Raw genomic sequence first — 23,052 nt, 5'->3', positions numbered from 1 at the left:
TTTGTTTTTCTGCAGAAACACAACTCCCCCTGCAAGCTGCACGGCATTGTGCGTGCTCAAAATCAATGTATCAGATTCGTATGTATCTAAACATGCGTATAGCGAACCGAGTCAACACCAAGACCCAAATCATACAATCAAAGTACCTGCGACACTTCTTAAAGAGACCGATGCGGGACTTCGAATAATCAAATGCAACAAACCCGAAGTGTTTTCAGTTGTGCGACTTACCTTCAGGTTTCTCTGGTGTTGAATCATCCAAGAATGCAGGTCATATGCAGTGGAGTTGCGAAACGAAACACAACGCGTGTGTGTCCACTCTCTCTCTATCTCTCTTTCTGACTCGCAGTGCAAGGAGAGAGAGAGAGAGGGAGAGAGAGAGAAGAGAGAGAGAGAGATCTTGCGGACAGCAGGAAGAGGAGGAGGAGCGGTGCTGATGCTGCAGCCGACACCTGGCAGAGCATCCTTCTGCTCCTCTGTCTCTCTGTCTGTCTGTCAACACATTTGCGCTCTCTGCTGGATCATGTGAGAAGTAGCCTATTATGAAAAGTCTGTTCCTGGATTTCAGAATGAAAAGCCACCTAATGTAGCAGCCTGTAAGTTGAAAAGCTTGATTTATTTACAGTAAGGCATGAAGCAAACAAATACAAAAAAGGGAAACAAAAAGTGGACACAAGCTAAAATAATGTGTCTTTACTTTATGAGTAAATGCCTACTATTAAGCCAACATGTTGACATTGGTAAAAATTGAAATAAGTATATTGGGTTTTTAACATGTACAGTTATAAAGCCACGAAAAGCTTTTAACGACCAAGAAAAAATAGGAAATAAAGTCTTAGAAAGTGATGAAATTATAGTAAAAGATAAAGCAAGCATGTCATCAACATTTGGATTTGAAACATCAATAATAATAATAATATTGGGAGGGATGAAACCCTCTTTAATGGCCACACATGCAGAGCACACAGCACACACAGTGACATTGAACCCATCCTAGTACCAGGAGTCTAGTACTAGGAGCAGTGGGCAGCTATTGCACAGCCCCATTATGTGACACACGTTATGTAAAAGGGAGCTATAGGTCAGTTGGGGTTTAAAGCCGCATCATAGGAGAAATAAATAAGCTCCTACTTTTTTTTCACATCTGACTTTAACATTAAAACTGAAGTTTGACGTTATGTAAAGGAAGAAAGTAGCCACTGTTTATTCATATACACATCCATTTGTATATTTACACCTAATAAGGCAAATTTAAGTTGAAACTTAAATCAGAGGCTATGTAATTATGTGCGGAAATAGTTATTTGAAGAAAATAATATGGTAAATGAGATTACAAGTAAGTAAATGAAGAAATATTACCAAAACAAATGCTCAATTCAGTATATTTGGGTTCAGAAAAGGTCCTACTATTAAAAGTAAAGACATGGCAGCCCACTATAACCCCACATAAATGCATTCTGCCAAATCATGCTAATATGCCATATGTATAGTCTCATCACAGCACTCTTTTGCTATAAAGGCACCAATGGATAAAGTGAGGACAAAGGAAGGTGAAGACAGACCCTGAGGAAACAAGGTTTCAGTTGCACTGACCTTGTGAACACAATATAAGCAAAACAATGTCAGACACAGATAGGGCAAAACAGATTATAAACCTCTTCTAATTTACAAATAATTTACTGCAAGAAATATAAACAAAATCAAATATAAACTTTGTTGTACGTGTTTCTTCATAGACAGACAGCTAATTTGTAGTAAAGGACCCACAGAACCGCAATATATTCACCTAAAGGTTCAAACTAAATGTGAAAATGATACAAGTGCACACAGTCTGATAGATGTGATGTCACTTCAGGTCCTATAGGTTAGGTCTGAATAATACAAGAAATAAAAATAAATTAAATTGGGGCAACATGGAGTCACATAAAGTGAGTTTACAGTACAATAATTCGAAGCTAGCTGCGCATCACTGTTTGAAGCCAGAAGCTATAAGCTCAAGGGTATGTTAGACACTTAGCAAAACAAACTACAACTGAACTGTTGGAAGTTGAATTGCATTGTGGGCAATGTAGGCATGAGAGAGCCTTGATAAATCTATGGATTAATCGTGTATGTCTATAAAGAGAAAAACATTATGCTAACAACAAGTTTATGTTGATAAATGTACAAGTGTAGAAAGTACCTGATCAAAGTATTCCTATCAATGTGAAACAGATGTGTGATCTGAAAAGCACAATGAAAATGACCGCTGGGAATAAAAAGACATTCATAAACATCAGAAAAGGCGTGAAATCAGATAACAAATACCAAATTGGACATTTTAAGAAAATAAAGTTGCACTGCTTTATTTTTGAAAAGAGAAGTTCAATGTTACAAGCTACAGATGCAAAGTTACACAGCAGCCAGCACTGTGAATACACGCTTTTATCTAATTTCACATTACAAGAACTGACATTCAGCAGCTGTCAATGTCTTCACCTGATGCTCAACATGTATCAGGATTCCATTCAATTACAAGGGTACTGAATATCTCAAATAAGAGAGCATATTCTAACAACTGTCATTATTACTTTGATGGTGTTTAATCAGATAGCAGGTACACGATGTGTAGTCCCATGATCCTGTGGGGGTTTGGATGGAATTACTCGTCTCACAATAAGGAACCGTCCAACAGGATGTGTTGTTTAATGTCTTGTACAGCCTTGTCTGCATCATTATTTGCAGATCCATGGCATATTATTGATGTTGCTTGTTTCTTGCAAATACATATGCCTGTATTTGAGCCATATTGTAGAACCACAGTAGGATGCAAGTAGGGCTGAGCATTAACTCAATAAGATAATTTATCGTCTTTCAAAGGAAGCGTAAAGTCATCAAATATTTATATTGAAATATTGTGATACACAATGAATCAGTCTAAATTGAAAATAACAGCTCTTACTATAACATTTATACAAAGGAGCATACAACAATAGGCCAGAAAACATGCTACATATCTCTATGCTTTATCATGACAGAAGACTTCGGCCATATTGCCCAGCCCCAAACGCCGACCTTTCCCTTTTGCAAGTTAAAGCCTGGGCCCTCAGACGGCATCAATGCAATCCTTCTGACCTAAAATTGGACTTTTTGGAAACTGTAAGCTTCATCTTCCTGCTGGATCACTTAAACTGTTGGTGCAGCCAAATGCCAGACCACCCTTTGCTTCTGTTGAACAGGGGTAATAACATCATTGACAAATGTGTTGCAGTGTATTTTGCAAGCTTTCTTTTGTTGTCAGAGACGGCTGGAAGAGCTGCGATTCAACAGTCAGTAACATTTAAAGAGAGCTATCAGGTTTTTGAAAATATAGCATTTGGTACCAAGCTGTATTTAATACTGACTGTGAATTATGTAGATGGTAGAGTAATTATTATATAAGAAAGAAACACAAAACGTTTATTACTGTTAAACCTTCTGGCACCCATATGAAAGCTGCATCACATCGCCCTCCTGCCAACAATGTAAGCCCGATCCATGAGACACTAAAATGTTCCTCATCCAACATGAGCCCTCCCCCCTCAAACAGCCAAGCTATAACCACCAGTTAAAGCTCAAGGCCATGCAAAAAGGGTAACAAGCCGATTCAAAAATACCAAATAATACATGTCACATATGGCTTAAGGAGCGTCAAGGGGGCAGTTGTCTGAATCTTTACCCAGTAGTCTCGGCGAAGGTCACAGGTGTGTGAATTTTAGGTCAATGTTATTTATCATTGCTTTCACAAAAAGGAAGTAATGATAGGGAGTCGTCTAGTCCAAAAGACTCTTATGCAGACAGACTTGCGTTGGGGGAGTTTGAAATCTAAACAGCATGTTAAAATGCTTTCCTACAAATCTCCATCGTCCTCTTCCTCGCCATCAATACCACTGTTCAGGAAGGCCTCTTTTTCATGGGACCTGGCCTGTGGATCATTGTTGCCTTTGAAACCGTTCATCTCGGTGCCTGGAGGCAAGCGGGACAATTTTCCCTCAACGCTGTGATGAATGCCGTACGAGAAGTAGATCACGAAACCTACGAATACAAAGCCATGAAGAACAGGTTCAGTACAGTTACAGCTTGCAACTGTGTTCAAATACAATGACGACATAAGGCTGACTCTTTTTGGCTTGACCTTTTCAAGCTACTAAAGGAAATAAAGTTACGGGTAATCAGTCAGAGTGTATGAGACGGATGATGCTTTATCCAGCCATCTTATCTTCCACATGATAGTGATATCACAATTATACACTATACAGTTGCAGGAAAAAGTATGTGAACCCTTTGGATTCTCCGCACATAGCGTTGTGTGTTCCTTCCAAACAACTCAACGTTGGTTTCATCTGTCCACAGAATATGTTGCCAGTAGTGCTGTGGAACATCCAGGAGCTCTTTTGCAAACTTCAAACGTGCAGCAATGTTTTTTCTGGACAGCAGTGGCTTCCTCCGTGGTGTCCTCCCATGAACTCCATTCTTGTTCAGTGTTTTACGTATCGTAGATTCCTCAACAGACATGTTAGCATGTGCCAGAGATTTCTTTAAGTCTCTAGCTGACACTCTAGGATTCTTCTTCACCTCATTGAGCATTCTGAGCTGTGCTCTTGCAGTCATTTTACAGGACGGCCACTCCTAGTATAGGGAGAGTAGCAACAGTGCTGAACTTTCTCCATGTATAGACAACTTGTCTTACCGTGGACTGATGACCATCAAGGCTTTCAGAGATACTTGTGTAACCCTTTCCAGCTTTATGCAAGTCAACAATTCTTAATCGTAGGTCTTCTGAGAGCTCTTTTGTGCGAGGCATGGTTCACATCTGGCAAGGCTTCTTAAGAATAGCAAATTCAAAACTGGTGTGTATTTTTTATAGGGCAGGGCAGCTTCAACCAACACCTCCAATCTCGTCTCATTGATGGACTCCAGGTTGGCTGACTCCTCACTCCAATTAGCTCTTGAAGAAGTCTTTAGCCTAGGGGTTCACATACTTTGTCCACCCTGCACCGTGAATGTTTACATGGTGTGTTCAATGAAAACATGAAAACATATAATTGTTTGTGTGGTATTAGTTTAAGCAGACTGTGTTTGTCTATTGTTGTGACTTAGATGAAGATCAGAACGCATTTTATGACCAACTTATGCAGAAATCCAGGTCATTCCAAAGGGTTCACTTTTTCTTGCAACTGTATATAGGTAGAAAGTGGTGCCAGGGCATGCCAGTGATTCCCAGGCTGCACTGATGGTGCAGGGATACACAAAGCACAGATACAAGAGACCAGAAACACTGACCAATCACAGCAGACTGAGTTTTCTGGGATGGGCTCAAAGAGAACAAATACCAGTACATTTTTACAGACGGTCTGAATTATATTTAGTTTTTTGAAGATTAAAGCATGTAAACATGTTCTGATAGAAACACAAATACGGGTATGCACTTTAAAAATGGGCATAACAAGTCTCCCTAAAGGGGTTCAACATATTTCCTGACACTGTGATATAAATAGAGATGACCTACCTATTGCCATCCAGACAGAAAACCGTATCCAAGTTCCTCTGTCCAGCTGCATCATCAGGTAAACATTCACAAACATGCTGATCACTGGAATGAAGGGTAGCAGAGGGACCTAAAGAGAGAAATTAAACAACCTCTGTTAAGACATTGTAAACAATAAATGTTAAGGCAAAAAATGTCTGTTTCTGATGCACAAAGACTGCGTTTCTGGAATCAAACCTTGAATGAAAGTTTCGTCTTGCTCTCAGGCTGTCTCCAGATGATGAAGGTGAGGACGAGACACACCATGAAGATGACGCTGATGGCTACAATGTTCCACACAGCAAAGCCTCCCTGCACCGCCAGTATACAGAACGCCAGGATCAATGTTCCTGCAGAAGCACATACATTGTAATAGAGTTTAATACGACACAAGCACTTAATCTAACACTCAGGACTCAGTAAAAATGTATTTTTGAATGAATACACTGAATCTGCGATCACCTACCCATGATAGAGGTACAGATGTTGACAGAGAAGCCCGACAGAGTGGATGGCTCAGTGTTGTCTGGAAACAGGAGGGTCTTGAAGCTGAAACTCTGCTCCATCCCAGGCAGGATGCCCATACTGGGGACACTGAGGCGGTCGCTCTGCTCCCCCTCATCATGGGTATTAGCCATTTCATACACCAGCTCAGGCTGATACCTAACACATTCAAAAACAAACAACAAGATGTTTTGTCATCACGACTTTACCAGATAGTTCCAGTTGTAACTTAGAGAAATGGAGCATGTACAGTGCACTGTTTATGAGTTGTCAATTATAGTATAATGTCAGCTGCAGTCACATTTAACGTGTAAATTAACAGAGTATGAAACAGCTTTCAATAGAATGCAGGGCTGGGTTTCAAGTGTTGCTAAAAAAAGATATAAACATTTGTGGAAACAGGAAGCTGGTCATGGAACCAACTCCCAAATTAATCTGATACCCTAAATCGGTGTCCCAGGTTAAACCCTATGTTCCTATGTCGTCGTGTCCCCCCCCCCCACCCATACTGACCTGAGCACCAGGACACAGGCAGCCACTAATGTGTAGGCCAGCAGCGTCCCTATCGACATCAGGTCCACCAGGTCCTTCAGCTCGAACAAAAACGCCATGATAGCTTCAAAACGAAAGAAAATAAAAAGAGAGGGAAAGAAGGTGGAAAGATTAGATTAGTTTAATCCTAAGAACTCCAAAGAAGACACAATTGATAACACTGCACTATGTTCTCTGATTGTCCATAAAGATGTCTGGGGTTTAAATGTCTTGTGTTATTTTCATTTCATTTTAGCTACAGAAGCTAGCAAGCTACCATGCTGAATCCAGACAGTTAACATGGTTATATCTGCAGAACATTAGCATGTCAGCATTGGTGTTTAACTCCGCTGTGTAGAGCAACCTTACAACGATGTAGGTGTACAGCGTAAAGGTCACAAAGGCAGATAATAGTGAGAACATTCCCCTGTAACCCATGACAAATAGATGTCCATCTTACCAGACATGACCCCGGCGGCCATAGTGGCGCTTACGGGGGATTTCCTCTTGCTGATACGGGCCAGGAAGGAGAAGAGCAGGCCATCCCGAGCCATGGCAAAGATGATGCGGGGTAGTGGGAACATGGAACCCAACAAACTGGGGAGGAAAACATCAGATTGGGATGACAGTTGTAGGTGTAGAACAGAGGAACAAGGAGAAAGGAAACATTGCTAGAGGTCTGAAGAGGACAAGGGCGAAGAATTAGCACAAGGAAACATACGATTGGTGAGAAAAGAGTTGCAGATTAGGAGTGGAGAACATGCATAGGGAGAGTAACATGAGCATGATGTTGGTCAAAGGATATTCTAATATCAGCATGCAAAAAAATGTCAGCTGATATAAAAATATTGTGATCCACATGTGGTCACTCTCCATTTGTTTCATTAATCTGTGGTTACTTCCGCAAGCAGTTTAGTTTGAAGTTTACATATCTTAACCACCAAATACAAGTAGGAAACAAATCACTTTGAGGGTAAGCCCTGTAGAAACGGACCCATTATTAAAATAACAATAAATAACCAGGACGGCATCAACCAATTACAGAGAGACCTGACCATGACAGTCAGTTAGTGATGTTCTTTTCATGCTGGAGCTCTGTTTTTGGCAAGTTTGTTCAAAACACAGTTCAAATAAACTCTGCAATCAGAAGGCCAGAGTATTTTTAACCAAGCGGAGCTCAGCCATGTAGCATGAAAAAAACTTAATTTAAAATTAATGCTGTTTTAAAACATGCGTGTTAGTGTCTCACCTGCCCCTACGCCAGAGGTGAGGGTTGCAGTTAGCAGGGTTTTGGTGCGGGGGCTGATCTCGGCCATGAACTTGAAAAGCAGCTCATCGTCGGCCATAGCCCAGATCACACAGCCCATAAGGAACATAGCACCAAGCGAGCTACCAGGGGGAAGACCAGGATATAAAGTATCCACACTTACACCAACCAGACGACCGTGAAACACACATGAATAGAGACACCAGCTCAGAGACACCAGTAACAACATCCAGTACATTTACGTAACATGATATACTGTAGATTATGCTTCAAATATACAATGAAAATAAAAGATGCATACAGGAAAATGATTAACATCAAAGCACACGTCTAAATAAACCTTAGAAATAGTATGTACATATTTATAATTTTAAGATAAAAAAGTAGCTACTGTAGGTTCCTGAGCACCACCATTAAAACAACATTAAAAACTGATATTAAAAAAACGATCCTTGTGGTGGCCTTTGGTGACATGAGTAGCATAATCACATACTGAGTGTGCAATGTATATTCTTAGCAGTGTTCTTATTTTTAGTCAAGGGATCACATTTCTTCTGAAGTTCAATATAAATTCACACACACAGAGAGAACTAGATAACATGAGCATGCATGTAACGTGTGTTACTGCTTACCTAGTAGACAGAGCACAAAGAGAGCCAACAGCCACAGCGTATTTGGCTCCTCCCCAGCCCACATATTTAAAAGCCACAGGCAGAGGGCTTTTGCCGTCCAGCAGGTAGTACGGCATCATGAGAGTGAGGGCCGCAGAAACACCAAAGTACGCCACAAAGCAGATGAGCAGGGAGGACACGATGCCGATAGGGATCGCTCTCTGGGGGTTCTTCACCTCTTCCCCTGAGGTCATAGACGAGCAAAAGGCACAGTTAAATAGGGAACAAGTAGTATAATACGTCTTTATTAATACTACTAATACTTCTTTCATAGTGCTAGGCATGGATTGATATTAAATGGCCAAATTAATAATAATATTATCCTGGTAATCATTACGTATAGTTACAACACATACTGTTGTGACTTAATTATATTGCGTTACAATACTATATTTTGTATTGCACCAGAGATACACTGTAAAATATTACCATGATTTCAAAATATTTAGCTGTAATATTTTACAATAAATTACTGTTTTACCACTTTACAGTCTTTACCGGTAATGTTCACAATATAACACTGTAATTTAGAATTTCACAGTGAAATCAATACAGGCACAGTTAATTACTGTGAATGTACAGGATAAATGATTACCAGGATTTCACAACATGTTACTGTATTATTACATAGTAAAATACTGTATTCAGACCCTCCTCTGTGATAACACAACAAATTAAGTGATTTTCTTGCTTTTATCGCTCTTGCTTGGCTTTAAATACTAATTTCTTTCTGTGGTGCAGGTTTTACTTAAATTGAAAGGGGCATCGCTGCATCTGCCTTCAAATAAACTATGCAACATATACATCTGTAACATTTAAATTGTTGTCTTGGCTTAGTGTTTTCAGGTGCATCCTGGGCATTAATCCTGAGACGGGCTAGAAAGCCACAAAGAGGCATGGCAATTTAAACCCCTATGTCTGCACATTCTTCAGAAAAATTGTTGACTTTGAGTGGATGTCTGTGTAGACATGTGTTAAGTGCTCCCCTCCTTGTTTTCTGTCTCCCTGGCTCCGCCTCTTCCCAGGTGCACCTGGTCTGCCCCTGGCTCCGCCTCTGCCCAGGTGTTCCAAATTCCACTCAGCCGTGTGTATATATAAAGAGAAGCTGGAGGAGAAGGATGTCTCGCCTGTCCTAACGCCGGGAGACACTCTCCTTAGAATACCTCTTTGCCATGCTGAGCTGTAGGCCATATTTTTGCAGATGTGTTTATGTTTAGCCTGGAGGACCTGGTAGTCCAGTTTTCGCGGCTTTATTTTGTTTCCCATAGGGTTTATATTTGATTTTTGGTTAGGCGGGGGAGCTCTGGGTCCTACGGCCCGTGGTGTGGCTGGCTCGGGTTCCCTCCTTCTGTTTGTTCCGTTTGGCCAGTCCTCCAGACCTCTTTTTGTTTCGCTTGTGTGAGCAAACGGCTGATTAAATAAATGCTCGTTACCAAGTACCGGTTATTGCGTGTATTCTTTCATGTTGCGGGTCTCAGCACAAGCCACTACCGCGGAGTAGAGGTTGGGGCCGTAACAACATTTCCAAGACACTGTGAAATGTACTTTGCACTTCAATGGAGTAATACAAAGTTAAAATGGGCATTTTCTTCAGCTGATTGAATTGTGTAGTTATGGTACAATCCCAGTCAAATTTACAATATATTATCGTATTATTTAGATTTGTATATTTACAGTAAATTATTGGCTACTGTGTTGCATTACTTCTACAGTAAGTGTGAACATACAGGTAATTACTGTAATTTATGTACAGCAAGGTACCATAATACCACAGCTCTGTACTGCTATATCACAGTAATTCCATGGGCATGACAACTGTAAAGTCACAGTATTTAGTTATACTTGTATTCTAATTAACTGTAAAATATATACAGTAAATTACTGTTAAATATTTACAGTCAATTACTGTGAAATCCATGCAACTAGTAGCCAGTAATTTACTGTAATTTTACAGCCAAACATTTTACAGTGTAGAACACATGTGACTTTTAGAGAGCATCATTTCGGGTGAAAAGTAATCATTAACAATAAGGTTCCAATGTATAAATAAAGGAATAAATAAATAAATAAGCAAGTCATACGCCTGTATTTGTAAAAGCTTGCTCTATGTTACAATTTTTATCAAAAATAGTAGGATAGACAGCTTTTCCAAGTCCCTTGTGTTAGGATATTCACAACTATGTCAATAAATAAAATTCCCCACGATCTACTTATTTTTAGTGTTTTTTCCAAGACACAAATCTGCATGATCAACTGCTCAATAACATTGGGCGTTGCTACAAATGACTGTCAGCAACCGAGGATGCAGGAATACTAACTGCATACATTTGGGTGACTTTACAATTTTTCTAAAACGGTAACTTTTGACACTTTAATGAAAGGTTTGAGCAACTTGAAAACACCTTACACTCTTTTATGGGGATATCGGCAGAAATGAGTTAATGTGGAAACTGAACAAGGAGCTTATTTTTCCGTGCACCCACAAGACTGAAACTATTCCACTGCAGGTGATTATGCAACAGACGAACACTCAAGTCTTGTTCTGCAGTGAAATCACACGCGATGATGGAGTGTGTCTGTCACTGTCTGGATCTTCTCCTACAACAGTGACCGTGACAAGTGACAGCTGCTGATCCGCCCAGATTATTGGAAGGTCCGGGTCATATGCATAACAGTGGTGACAGTTGTATGGATACACGCCTATGAGTGTGTGTGTGTGTGTGTGTGTGTGTGTGTGTGTGTGTGTGTGTGTGTGTGTGTGTGTGTGTGTGTGTGTGTGTGTGTGTGTGTGTGTGTGTGTGTGTGTGTGTGTGTGTGTGTGTGTGTGTGTGTGTGTGTGTGTGTGTGTGTGGGTGGGTGTGTGTGTGTGTGTGTGTGTGTGTGTGTGTGTGTGTGTGGGTGTGTGGGTGGGTGGGTTTGTGGGTGGGTGTGTGTGTGTGTAGGGGGAGGGGATGATGGCTACATGCCAACTTAACTCTGTGTAGCCAGAGTATTCACACACATGATAAATTGGTTTAGCGATCCCTGTGAGTGTGTGTGACAGACATGCCCCAACAAGACAAGTCAAGCACCCATTCAGGGTTAATGTCACGTTAACCAATAAGAATCTAGGAACCAGAGGGGTGTGAAAAGCCGGGGGCCAGAAAGCAGGCAAACTGGAAGAATCGCTCTCTTTTTCACTTTTTCAACTCAGGGGCCTTGAATTGATTTAACAGAACTAAACTACAAGCGTGTACACATATACCCATTCACAGGTGTAGATCTGCACAGCGTTGAAAAAAATCATAAGGCACATCTTCTTCCATCCCAAAGCCCATATCCTTATGTGCGCTCTAACTTGCGTCACCGTGCTTTTAAATCCACCGAGAGCAAAATTGGGCCAGAAGCACTAAACTGCATCTTTTCACTCTGACCTGCATCTCTTATGTAACACTCGAGGATGTTTAGACAAGCTTAAGATGGAAAGGGTCCCAACTCCATATTTAGTTACATCAACCCCCTTGAACTGAAGCAAACCCATGCGGCAGGATAAAGGAATACGAGAAGTGGAACAAGAAAATCAAAGGGCTGAGTGAGTGTTTTACTGACCTGTTGTAGCAATGCAGTCGAAACCCACAAAGGCATAGAAGCAAGTCGCAGCTCCGGAGAGGACGCCTGAGAAACCAAACGGCATGAAGCCGCCTTTCCCCAAACTCTCTCTGGTTGGAAGAATTTCTGTCACACTGAAAATAAAGGAACGTCATGATTAAAAGCAGAAAACATAACCTGTATTTGACGATGAATCAGGATATGTGGATATGACCATGTTATTACTTGAGACTGGAGTCACTGGTATAATTGCGGTTTAGGATCTCTTCAGGGTCCAGCTGCCAGTTCTTCATAGAACCTTTGACTAGGCCAGAGACCACCATGAACATTAAGACAAGGACGTTTATACAGGTGAAAACCTTGTTCACAATCGCTGACTCTTTGACCCCAAATGCCAGCAGCCCTGAGAAATGAAGAAGACATGGAAAGGAAACACAAAAAGACAACTTGATTGATAAAGAGAATATACTTGTTGGACAAGTTTTGTACTTAAGTTTGGCAATAGAGTATCTGCAGTGAATATCTGCCACTGAAGCAATGTTGCGAAGTGAAACATTCAAGATTTAAACACTGCGTTCAGGCAAAGATTAAATATTGTCAATGTGAAATTAAAGTGAAAACACAAGACAAGGAGAGGGGCAGAACAACCAACCTGTGAGGGTGAATATGATGAGAACAGCAAACATGTCAGGGTACTCTGCTAATATACCCGGTGCATGCATGGGCATGTTCTCTCTGTAGAACTCCTCTATGCGCTTCCCAACCAACTCGTCGAAGGTAGCGCTCCATGCTCGGGCCACACTGGAAGTCCCTGACATAGAGAAACAATCTGTGATATCTGAGACTTTTTCAGGTGAACAAACAACAACAAGGATTTGTTGTGCTGTTTACCAATGATATAGGAGAGGATGAGGTTCCATCCAGTGATGAAGGCCCATAGTTCCCCTACAGTCACATAGGAGTAAAGATAAGCTGAACCAGTCTTGGGAACACGGGCTCCAAACTCAGCGTAGCACAGACCGGCTAACACTGAAGCTAACGCTGCTATCAGGAAAGACAGCACAATCGCAGGACCTATGGGGAGAACAATAATGCATATGATTAGAACCTTTAAGATGCATATTTGAGTTGTTTGCAGTAATGTCAACGCACCTGAATTCTCTCTTGCAACAGCCCCGGCTAGCACGTAGACGCCAGCGCCTAGCGTGCTGCCCACCCCGAGGGCCACCAGGTCGAAAGTGTTCAGGCATCGGGACAGATGGGAGTCCTCAGCGTTACAGTCCACCACCTTCACCCTCAGCAACTGCTTCCCGAAACCCAGGAGCTTCTCCAACGCCATGGATCTCAGTGCGGCCTCAGGGAGGGGAGGGGAGGAGGTGAAGGTCAACCAGGATACAGGGGTCACAGGGGGCAGAGGGAGAAGTCACACACACCCTAGTGGGAGGCAGAGGAGGGAGACAAGATGAGGGAGAGTGATTTAAAGTACCTCTTAACGTTAGGTTGACCCGCGTTCTTTAAATAAGCGCAGGACTTTATTTTCAGTCTTTCAATAAACACAAGTCACACAGTGGTGAAGTGTTGCCCTTGAGGGGAATGTGTGTTGGGCTTGAGTTGACAAACTTGTAAGTAGAACCCTCTTTTCCTGGGTTGTTACATAATGCAACAGAAATCCACAATGTTTGAGTGCTAGCCAAAAACACAGAGGCCTATTGGGATAATCCATCTTATTGCTGGATGCTTTGCTGACATGTGTTAGGTAACGCCACTCACAGGAGACCAGACAAAGGCCTCGAACAGATTGTTCTACACAAAGAGAATCAGGACTCACAGCACAGAAAACACTGTCTTGAAAAATGCCTTGGAGGATCGTCCCATTGCATCGCTCCAACAAATCACAGAAGAAAATAAACCTATCAAGACTCTCTGTATTTACCTCTGCTTCGGGTCATACAGCACATGCAAGGACAGCTCTCTATTGAGCAGTCAACACAGTTTGAAGCAATGTCTACCCTATTGAGGGGGAAAAAAACTGTCAGACTCCTTTTCTAAAAAGGTCAAATCTATCCATCAAGTCATGCACATTCCGCAGCTCTGAGCTCTGATACTGAGTGGTAATAATTGATATCATGGAGGGGAAAAAATATGGAGGGCAGGGGGAAGTAAGAGGGGAGGGGGTATAAACAATGTCCTCGTGCTATGCTAGTGAAGTTGTGGAGGTTTGGCAGAAGTCCAGTAGTATTTCCCAGAGAAGAGAGCTCAGGGAATTCAGTGGGTGACATGCAGCAGATTAACATTACCGCAGTTCGAGATAATGGCAGCCCTCCACATGAGGACACAAATCCAGAAAGGTCATGTGATGTGGACAGTGCAACAGTTATGTCACACATCATGGAAACTTCCACATAAGGGTAAGCTAAGGTGACAACCTTGTTCCCTTTTCTTTCTTGGCAGAACACATCAAGCCTCAGATACAACTTTCCAACCTGGCCTATTAGATCACATATAGGAAATGTATATTTGGAGTTTTGTTAAATGCCCAATACCAAATGAACTTTTGCAGGGGTATATGTTTACTGTGTTGGTTTTCCTAGAAACCCTATAAAACTGTCAAACACAACACCTACCCAGCTTTTGTTTACAATACAGTATATAGCATATAGTAGTATGCATGGCATGCAACCTTACCTATAACAGTTTACTAAAAAAGATGAAATACAAAATAGTTTGAACTTGAATGTAGTCTTGATTGATCCACAAAATAAAATAGAGCCCTCTACATAAAAACAGAACCACGGCGACCCCAAAGTATTACCACTGCTACTGAAACAATAATGTTCTTGTTGCACCACATTTTACACCGTAATAAAATCCCAAAAATAATTTAAAAACGGAAGTTATTAAAAACAGCTTCTCCCATTTACAGCATAACATTGTGTTCACAGTGTCAATGGATGATAAACAACGTAGCTTGTCAGAAATAAAGCGCGCGGGATGTTTTTTGTTAGTGCATTTTTTTCTGTTTGGTTACATACAGTATATGGTTTATATTAAATAAGGAGCCACTTTTCATGACTACAGGAGAAAATAAAATATCCCAATATCGTTTTCTTTCAGAACTAAATCATGTTCTTGTGATGATATTTTAAGCCTGTCTATTGATGGTTTCACAAAATACTTACACAATGAGATTTTTGATAGATGATCATGAGTAATAACTAACTAGGTAAAGGCAAACGATAGAATAGCTCGTACTTTGGTAAGTTCTGAAAACAACATATTTGTTTTGTAATGCAGCCTTTAAACCACACAAATACAGAACTAAGGCCATAATACTGAATGGATTAAGAGGGCTCCTTTGCAACAATATTGTAAAACCAGGGAAGGTCGTTAAGAAAAGCTTAAAATAAAAACACAATTGAATGACCAATAATAAAGCACTATTTAGTTGCAACAAAATAAAGCACTTACAGGAACAAGCACACACATGCACACAATCTGAATATTGCATACAACCCCATGGCAAAGTTAAAATGCCAATGCAGTAGATCAATGTCAAAATGACAATAACCTCTTCCTGCATGGCGGAAATCAGAAAATACATGCAGTACTCACTCAAAACCACCTACAGATACGCTTGACCTGTTGATCTGAGCGGAAAGTTTGAAATAATGATGACAGATAGAAAGATTAAAGGATCAATTTGATAACTCATCTTCAAGCGGCAGTAAAGACTGCAGAGCGTCTGATGGCAGCCGTTCTGAAATAGAAGCTGGAGGAATCACATGGCTTGGCTATTCCAAGCAGCACATGCACGCACGTTCAAACTTTAGTATGGAGAGTTGATCGTGAAAACCTTACTGAAAACGTTTTTACAGAAATGATATTGGATTCCTTTAAAATCGTATATAACCAGAGTTGCAGCCTTGTACATGGTCTCAGAAACACATTTTAAAACGTTTTTTCTGTTACAGAAATACCACAGAGCAAGCCTTAACACTTAGCTACATCCAGACAAGCCTGTTCATCCTGACATGCATCAAAGTACATGCATTTATACATGCATGCTCTGCACTGTATTGAAATGTGCATATCGTATCAGGGGGGGGGGGGGGGGGGGGGGGGGAGTGTACAGGGGTGTGATCCTCGAGAACCAATCGAAATAAACCATGAACATGTCACTGTTTGACATTAAGAAAGGCAGGGACTCTTTTTTTGTATTACTTTACCTTCAACATAACTATATTTAGGGCAGTCATTTTGTTAAGTGCATCTCTTAAAAGCATCACCATTTTGTCCGCTGTGTTGGTGGATTGTTTTACTGTTTTGGGGTCAATCAGTTCAGCTATAAGCAGCTGCTCACATGCATGCACTCACAATAGGTGTCCAGCTAACTGAGGGAATTGCTTTCTGACTTGGGTTCACTGAAGAGAAAGAACGGCATGCAACCGTTGAGTGTTGAATGATGCTTGTTGACATTTCCAATGTATGTTTCCATCCCATGCATCGTAAAGGCACTCCTTCCTCCTAAATACCCAACAAACATGCACAGATTTTACCTTTAGGTCTGCAGTGGCACATGTAAACAAAATTATATGTTGCTTCTAGACTGACCCAGGGCCGTCCCTGGGTAACTTGGGGCCCCAAGCGACATTGTGAGATGAGCCCCCCCCCTCCCCTCCACCAACAGGAGTGAAAAAATATGTTTTGGAAACAAAGTACTTTGCCAATATAATTCAACACAGTTACTTTTTTATACAGTGAGGTAAATGGTAAATGTGCATGTATGTCATTCAGTATGCGTTTACAGATGAATATGTCTGCATTTCCTGCCAAATACTAGCCTCAAAAAGATTAAAGTATAATTAATGCAAATAAACTACTTCTTCTAATAATCATAATCAATTCAATAATATAAATACTATATTCTTTTATTATAATATAGTTGTAATATAGTGGGGTGCGCGGAGAACTGCGCACAAGCCGAGCTCATAAGCCGAGGCCCCCTGCGCGAGGCCCTCTGCGCGATGTGAGGCCCCATGCAGCCTGCATGATCGGCCTGTAGGGAGGGACGGCCCTGGACTGACCACATGACTTACTGGGACACCTTGAACTTTTAGTGCATTTGGATTTCAAAATGCCTGTCAGTGAGTGTGTCAGGATAAAGCAAAGTCATAGGCAGCCAAGTCTTTACACGTTAAGAATTTAAATCTGTTTCTATTCCAGCAACAAATCATTTCCCAAGCATGAATGTGTATTAAAGGGGACCCATCAAGCAAAATGCACTTGTTGATGTCTTTTATACATAAATATGTGTCCCCGGTGTGTGGGGGAACTCACGCAGCGTCAGGGAAAAAAAACCCTCTCTCTTTTCCTCCGTACCCACATCTCTAAAAACGGGGGTACAACGGAGCTGATCCAGATTTGCGTCCGATATGACGTAATATCTGAAATGTGGACCCACGACACTATCAGAAAGTTGCTATCAGAAACAACGCCTGACTGTTTTGGAGGTAATATGGTCGGTGTTTACATTAGCATCGCTAACACTCAGAGCTAACATGTACTGGATAGAGCATGTGTGTGAAGAAGCAGGAAATAAAAAGGAACTCACCTTGTGGTATAACCGGCAAGAGAGAAAGCCTTTGAGCTCCAAACTGTTTCAGAAATAGTCCTTGATAATCCATGATATGGCGTTTCATCACGGCAGTATTTAGTTTAGACAGTAGCTGCCGGGTCCCGCATGAGCTCAGCCCCCTTCTTTTTTTTTATCTATTTTATTTTATTTTTTTAAAGCTTTATACCCAAAATCAGCACTTTTGAAACAGGAAGTGAAATAGAGGGATATGAGGCATCGCTAGAATGGATGATCTGTTTGGTATTTTGAGCAAAACACTTCATAGACATGTTTTTTATATATTTGCATATATCTGAGACCTGAGTCATTCTACAGAAAAGGTGGAATCTGGGTGATACAAATCTGCTGAAATATATTCCTTCTAAACACATCTAAAACCTGTTGAATTGCAAAACTAACTCTTAACTTTTAATTATTGTAATTATTGTTATACATTATACAAAGCTTATTTATATAGGAATGTCACTGGTGTTACCAGGAAGAAGAGTAACACCATGCAGTGACGGTAACACCAGTGACAATTTGGAGAAAACACTACCATTTTAACAAAATGGCTGCAATGTGTCAGACCAAATATGGCTTCAGTCAATATCAAAATGGTTTAACTCTTCAATACAATACATTTTCCCATTCAAATGTTCACCTCTAGAGCTATGCAATGAGTAACACTAATGACAGACTTGAAAGACGCATGTAACATTTGAAGATAAAATGACACCTTTAACAAACAAAGTAAGAAGTATCTGACTTTCCTCATGTCTTTGTCCACTGCACTGCCTCAAATGATCTCTTGTTACAGGAGGCACTTCAGAGACAGTACATTACTTCAAAATAAAAGTGTTTTGTGTGTAACACCAATGACGTAATGTTGGGTGACTAACATTTAGTACCATTGCAAAGGCAATCTCTATTTATTCAACATATATAATGAATGTGAGTATTAGGTCAACGTCATGTATTTTGGTGTCTGCAAAAGTAAGTGACAGTACTTCCACCTTTTCTGTAGAATGACCCACCTGGTTATGTTGAATAAATAGAGATTGTCTTTGCAATGGAAGGCTACTAAATAAAAAATAAATAAAAAATGGTTTGATACGTAAATGGCAATTTATTTAAAATGCCAAGTACAAGGAACTGCCTTGTCACTTTGATCATACATGGAAGTGGAGCCTATAATTGTAATATAACATAAATTACATTTTTATCACAAAAAACAATGGACACTTCCATTGTTAAATTTGATCTAGCAAAGAGTATTTTCAAAAACTAATCATATATTTCATTTATATTGTTGGGGAATGAGTTAAAGACAATATATATAAGGAATTGTGCATGTTGAATTTTGTTCTGTATTTTTTTTAAACGCTGAAAATTATGTCCCGGGTCAATTTCACCCGAACATTACCAAAGGGTGCGAAATGTGAACATAACACAAGGATTTATTTTTTTCAATAAATAAATCTAATTTATATTTACATAACATTACAAGCATTAAATATAACACTGAAATGGTAAAAAAAACGCAAATTATTATTAATAATATCAAATAAATGTCAGTCACCCAAAATTACATCATTGGTGTTACTGCTACACAAAACGCTTTTATTTTGAAGTAATGTACTGTCTCTGAAGTGCCTCCTGCAACAAGTAATCATTTGAGGCAGTGCAGTGGACAAAGACATAAGGAAAGTCAGATACTTCTACTTTGTTTGTTAAAGGTGTCATTTTATCTTCAAATTGTACATGCGTCTTTCAAGTCTGTCATTAGTGTTAAGGCTGCGGCCACACGAGGACGAAAACGGCTAAACGCATAGGATTAACGCAAACACAATCACAAACAACCTTCCGTCCACACGCAATAGTTATCCGGATAGTGTCTGTCCACACGAGACCGCTCCGTTTAGCTCCAACCGCTGGAGAAGCTGCAGTACATATGCAGGAGCCTGTACGTGGCGCTGTAACTTCCTCCACAAAAGCAGCGAAGAAGCATGGTTGTCATGGTTGCCCTTCTGTTTATTCTCCGCGGTGGGGGCCGAGGGAACCGGGCAGAGTTTTTCGCCAGTCAACGTGTATTAAAGTTTAAATCTTCCGGACAAAATTATAAAAGTGCCGGTCAAAGGTCTTCTTTGTTATTTATTGAGCTTTAAAACAAATGAATAACGACTATATATTATAATAATAAAATACACGGAGCCTCTCTTTTTCCTCCTTCTCTTCGGACAGCGTCAGTGTCTGTCTCATGCAGCAGCTGATCCAGTAATGAGTGACCCGGCCGACAGTAAAAAATAAACATATTTATAACTAGTTCAGGGAGTTTGAGAGGTAATTAAAATAGATAAGGGTGATGACTTGAAGTGTGTGTTTTGCTGCAGCGGGAGGAGCTGCAGGTGAGCAGAGCTGCGTGTCTCCGTCCTGTCAGATTAGACTTCACTCGCGTTTAGGTCCATATCGAGAGAAAGATAAATAATCTGAATTCAGGGTGTAGTTTACTTTGACGCGGGGGTGAGCAGCAGAGGTGGGGAGAGGCGGGGCTATTGCCTCATCATTATTGCTGTAGATGTTGCACAAACAACTGTAGCATGGTCAATAGCGTCCGGAGCACGATAGCAACTCTGCGATCCGCCATTGTTGTTGTTGTTGGTGGCGAAACACTTTAGCAATAGCGCGGAGTAAGCGGAGGTGAGCAGAAGAGGTGGGGCTATTGCGCAATCACTATCAGTGATCTGAAAATGTTCGGATAGGGCGTACACACGGAGCCGTTTGACCCCCCAGAGAGTTGCGTATGCCTTTCTATCCACCTTGGGACCCGTTATCGTTTCCTTAGTCGTTTAGTGCCGTATTCGGTCGTCCTCGTGTGGCCGAACGGTCTATATGACACTAAACAGTAACGCAAACGACCGAATTCGTCCTCGTGTGGCCGCAGCCTTACTCATTGCATAGCCCTAGGGGTGAACATTTGAATGGGAAAATGTATTGTATTGAAGAGTTAAACGATTTTGATATTGACTGAAGCCATATTTGGTCTGACACATTGCAGCCATTTTGTTAAAATGGTTTTAACAACATTTGGAGAAATGTTTTCTACAAATTGTCACTGGTGTTACTCTTCTTCCTGGTAACACGTAACACCAGTGACATTCCTATACAAATAAGCTTTGTATAAAGTATACAAATAATTAAAAAAATGTGGATTCATCAAGTTAAGAGTTAGTTATTGCTATTTAACAGGTTTTAGATGTTTTTAGAAGGAATATATTTCAGCAGATTTGTATCACCCAGATTCCACCTTTTCTGTAGAATGACCCACCTATGTTATTGCCTAAAAACAGCATGATAGGTGACCTTTAATATTACCCAACATCGTATTAAGCCCTTGATCCATGTGTTGTATACACTGGAATATATTTACTGCAGCTACAGTTGTTCACATTTTACACACAGCTCTAGCAAGTCAATGTCAAAAACATCACCTGCAACTTTTTCATGTGACAGTATAAACAAAAAGCAAAACACTGTTCTGAGAAAAGTATGCTGGTTTTACTAATTTTATAGCAAAAAGGAAATATGAAGCCCCAGCATCTCCTGAACCTGGAAAGCATCCACACCAACACTTCACCGATCTGTATAGGACACCCACACACCCACACCCACACCCACACACACACACTTCAGTGCAGCAACCTGCACGCTAGTGACCCACTTTCAGACCAGCTAAAGTTAGACCAACTATTGGTCTTGCCACGTATCTAAAAGGTCAAATCTTGCTGCCGAGTCATTCTTAAAATACAGAGAAACTTAGAATATAAAGTCAGTTGCAAATTGACTAGTTAATTATCTCTCCCTGTCAGACGTTTTAAGTGATTGTGCTTTAACTGAATACTATTAAAGTGCTTAACCTGTATTTAAATCAGTTTTTTTAGTCATACCTCCATCAAACTATCAGTCAGACTTGAACACTAAGCTTTATAAGACTTATGATTTACACTGCTCTTGCACATTGTATAGGCTACTTTACCGTCTACAATATATTTAATTGTTCTACTTGTGTGTTCTGACTGGGTACAGACAGTGAATCAATAATTTAAACCTGAAGCTTTCATTTCAATTAAAAACAAGTTTAACATTTGAAGCCACTGCGTCCTTTCTTTCTCTTTATGTTGCTTTCCCTTTTCTGAGTGACTAAATTGTCCACAACTTCTGTTTTGCAGCTCTGGATGTCAATGTGTGGCCACTTGTTGCCTTCACTCCAGACTACATTCACCACCATCCCCCCACACACTGGTGTAAACCTCTCATGGCTGGTTTCAGAACAGTTTTTGAGTACCGTACAGTTGCATCCCTACTCCAAATCTCACAGCTACTACCTCACTGATGCATCCCCAGCCCTTCTCAGACTGCCTTCACTAAAGCCCCATCACACCCCAGGGATAATTTCTCTCCATGATTACATCCATGGTTAAAGAACATTGACTTGGAGTTCCCTCTAAATGTACAAACTAGACTTAAAATGGTTGATTCTACAACGGCGGGCACGGAGTTGCATGACACAAACAAATATACAACTCAGCTGTAGCATTTCTCCAGCTTGCCAAGCCACATTCACATGCTGCGGGACACAGTAGCACTCACTGTGAAGCGTAAAATGGGGTCTGAGCGAAACGAGCATGTGGTTTAGAGCATGGTCGTGTTTTTACGCACAACTCAACTTTACGCACGATAACGTTTGTGCATCCCCTGGAAACCATCAAACCAGGGGCACAGATTCTAGAAAGTAATTCATTACGAACTGTTAAACATTTGCATGCAGCTATTTAGCATAATGCAACGTTGTAAGAGGAGCTCTTTACCTTGAGGACCCTGCGCGAGCGCATGAAGCAGTGATCCAAGACAGTGACCGCTTTAAAGTATAAATATTGGAACTTGAAGAAAGCAAAGCAGCGTCCACACAGTAGGTCCGCAGAGTCCTGTCTCTATACAGGTGGTGGAGGAATTTAAAGGTTTCGGGTTGCTGTGTTACGCGTTCAGATGGAGGAGGGGATCCAGAGGCAAAACAAGCAGCCCCGCCCGCTCATTACCATTACAGTTGTGCAATAGCCATTACCCTCCATCTGTATTAGTGACCACGATGACACACGGGCAACTGCCTGACAATCAGCATCAAATTCATGATAATTTCACACGGATTAAATGGCTAAGAGTTAGGTCGATGTGACAGGCAATCAGCCATTTTGGAGAAGATCAACAACGAATGTAGACAGCTCATCCATTAAAGCTTACACAAGTAAACTTGGCTTCATGAAATAAGTTCAAA

At 40.8% G+C, this 23,052-nt stretch overlaps 2 protein-coding genes across 6 annotated transcripts in view; both read right to left on the bottom strand.

Moving 5' to 3' along the window:
- The window catches only part of mtus2a (microtubule associated tumor suppressor candidate 2a), a 52,809-nt gene extending 52,426 nt beyond the window's left edge, over positions 1-383 (bottom strand). For all 4 annotated transcript variants that reach the window (XM_034099091.2, XM_034099093.2, XM_071205490.1 and 1 more), the window contains exon 1: positions 232-383. The gene's annotated coding sequence lies outside the window, so the exon portion shown is untranslated. The remainder of the gene's footprint in view (positions 1-231) is intronic.
- A 1,933-nt stretch (positions 384-2,316) lies between these two features.
- Positions 2,317-22,704, bottom strand: slc7a1a (solute carrier family 7 member 1a). 2 transcript variants are annotated; one of them, XM_034099095.2, is made up of 13 exons: positions 22,589-22,704; positions 13,259-13,540; positions 12,998-13,180; positions 12,759-12,917; positions 12,332-12,509; positions 12,107-12,240; positions 8,480-8,702; positions 7,041-7,177; positions 6,563-6,665; positions 6,012-6,208; positions 5,744-5,895; positions 5,528-5,636; positions 2,317-4,053 (listed from the first exon to the last, which is right to left on the bottom strand). In XM_034099095.2, the coding sequence occupies exons 2-13, from the start codon at positions 13,443-13,445 to the stop codon at positions 3,869-3,871; spliced, it is 1,947 nt and encodes a 648-aa protein (XP_033954986.1). In that variant the 5' UTR covers positions 13,446-13,540; positions 22,589-22,704; the 3' UTR covers positions 2,317-3,868. The 2 variants fall into 2 exon arrangements, with proteins under 2 accessions (XP_033954986.1, XP_033954985.1); XM_034099094.2 differs by lacking the exon at positions 22,589-22,704 and adding an exon at positions 15,719-15,880.
- Between the last annotated feature and the right edge of the window lie 348 nt (positions 22,705-23,052).

Source organism: Pseudochaenichthys georgianus, chromosome 14 (assembly GCF_902827115.2).
Source record: "Pseudochaenichthys georgianus chromosome 14, fPseGeo1.2, whole genome shotgun sequence".
NCBI classification, from domain to species: domain Eukaryota; kingdom Metazoa; phylum Chordata; class Actinopteri; order Perciformes; family Channichthyidae; genus Pseudochaenichthys; species Pseudochaenichthys georgianus.
This window is presented reverse-complemented; position numbering and strand designations above follow the sequence as displayed.

What these genes read in the sequence shown, in the direction of transcription:
- slc7a1a (XM_034099095.2), bottom strand. Translation starts at nt 13,445, where the DNA reads ATGGCGTTGGAGAAGCTCCTGGGTTTCGGGAAGCAGTTGCTGAGGGTG. An exon ending in ACCAGTGACTCCAGTCTCAA is followed by an intron (nt 12,241 to 12,331) that starts GTAATAACATGG and finishes CTTTATTTTCAG; the next exon opens with TGTGACAGAAATTCTTCCAA. An exon ending in TTCTGTCTGGATGGCAATAG is followed by an intron (nt 4,054 to 5,527) that starts GTAGGTCATCTC and finishes TTGTATTCGTAG; the next exon opens with GTTTCGTGATCTACTTCTCG.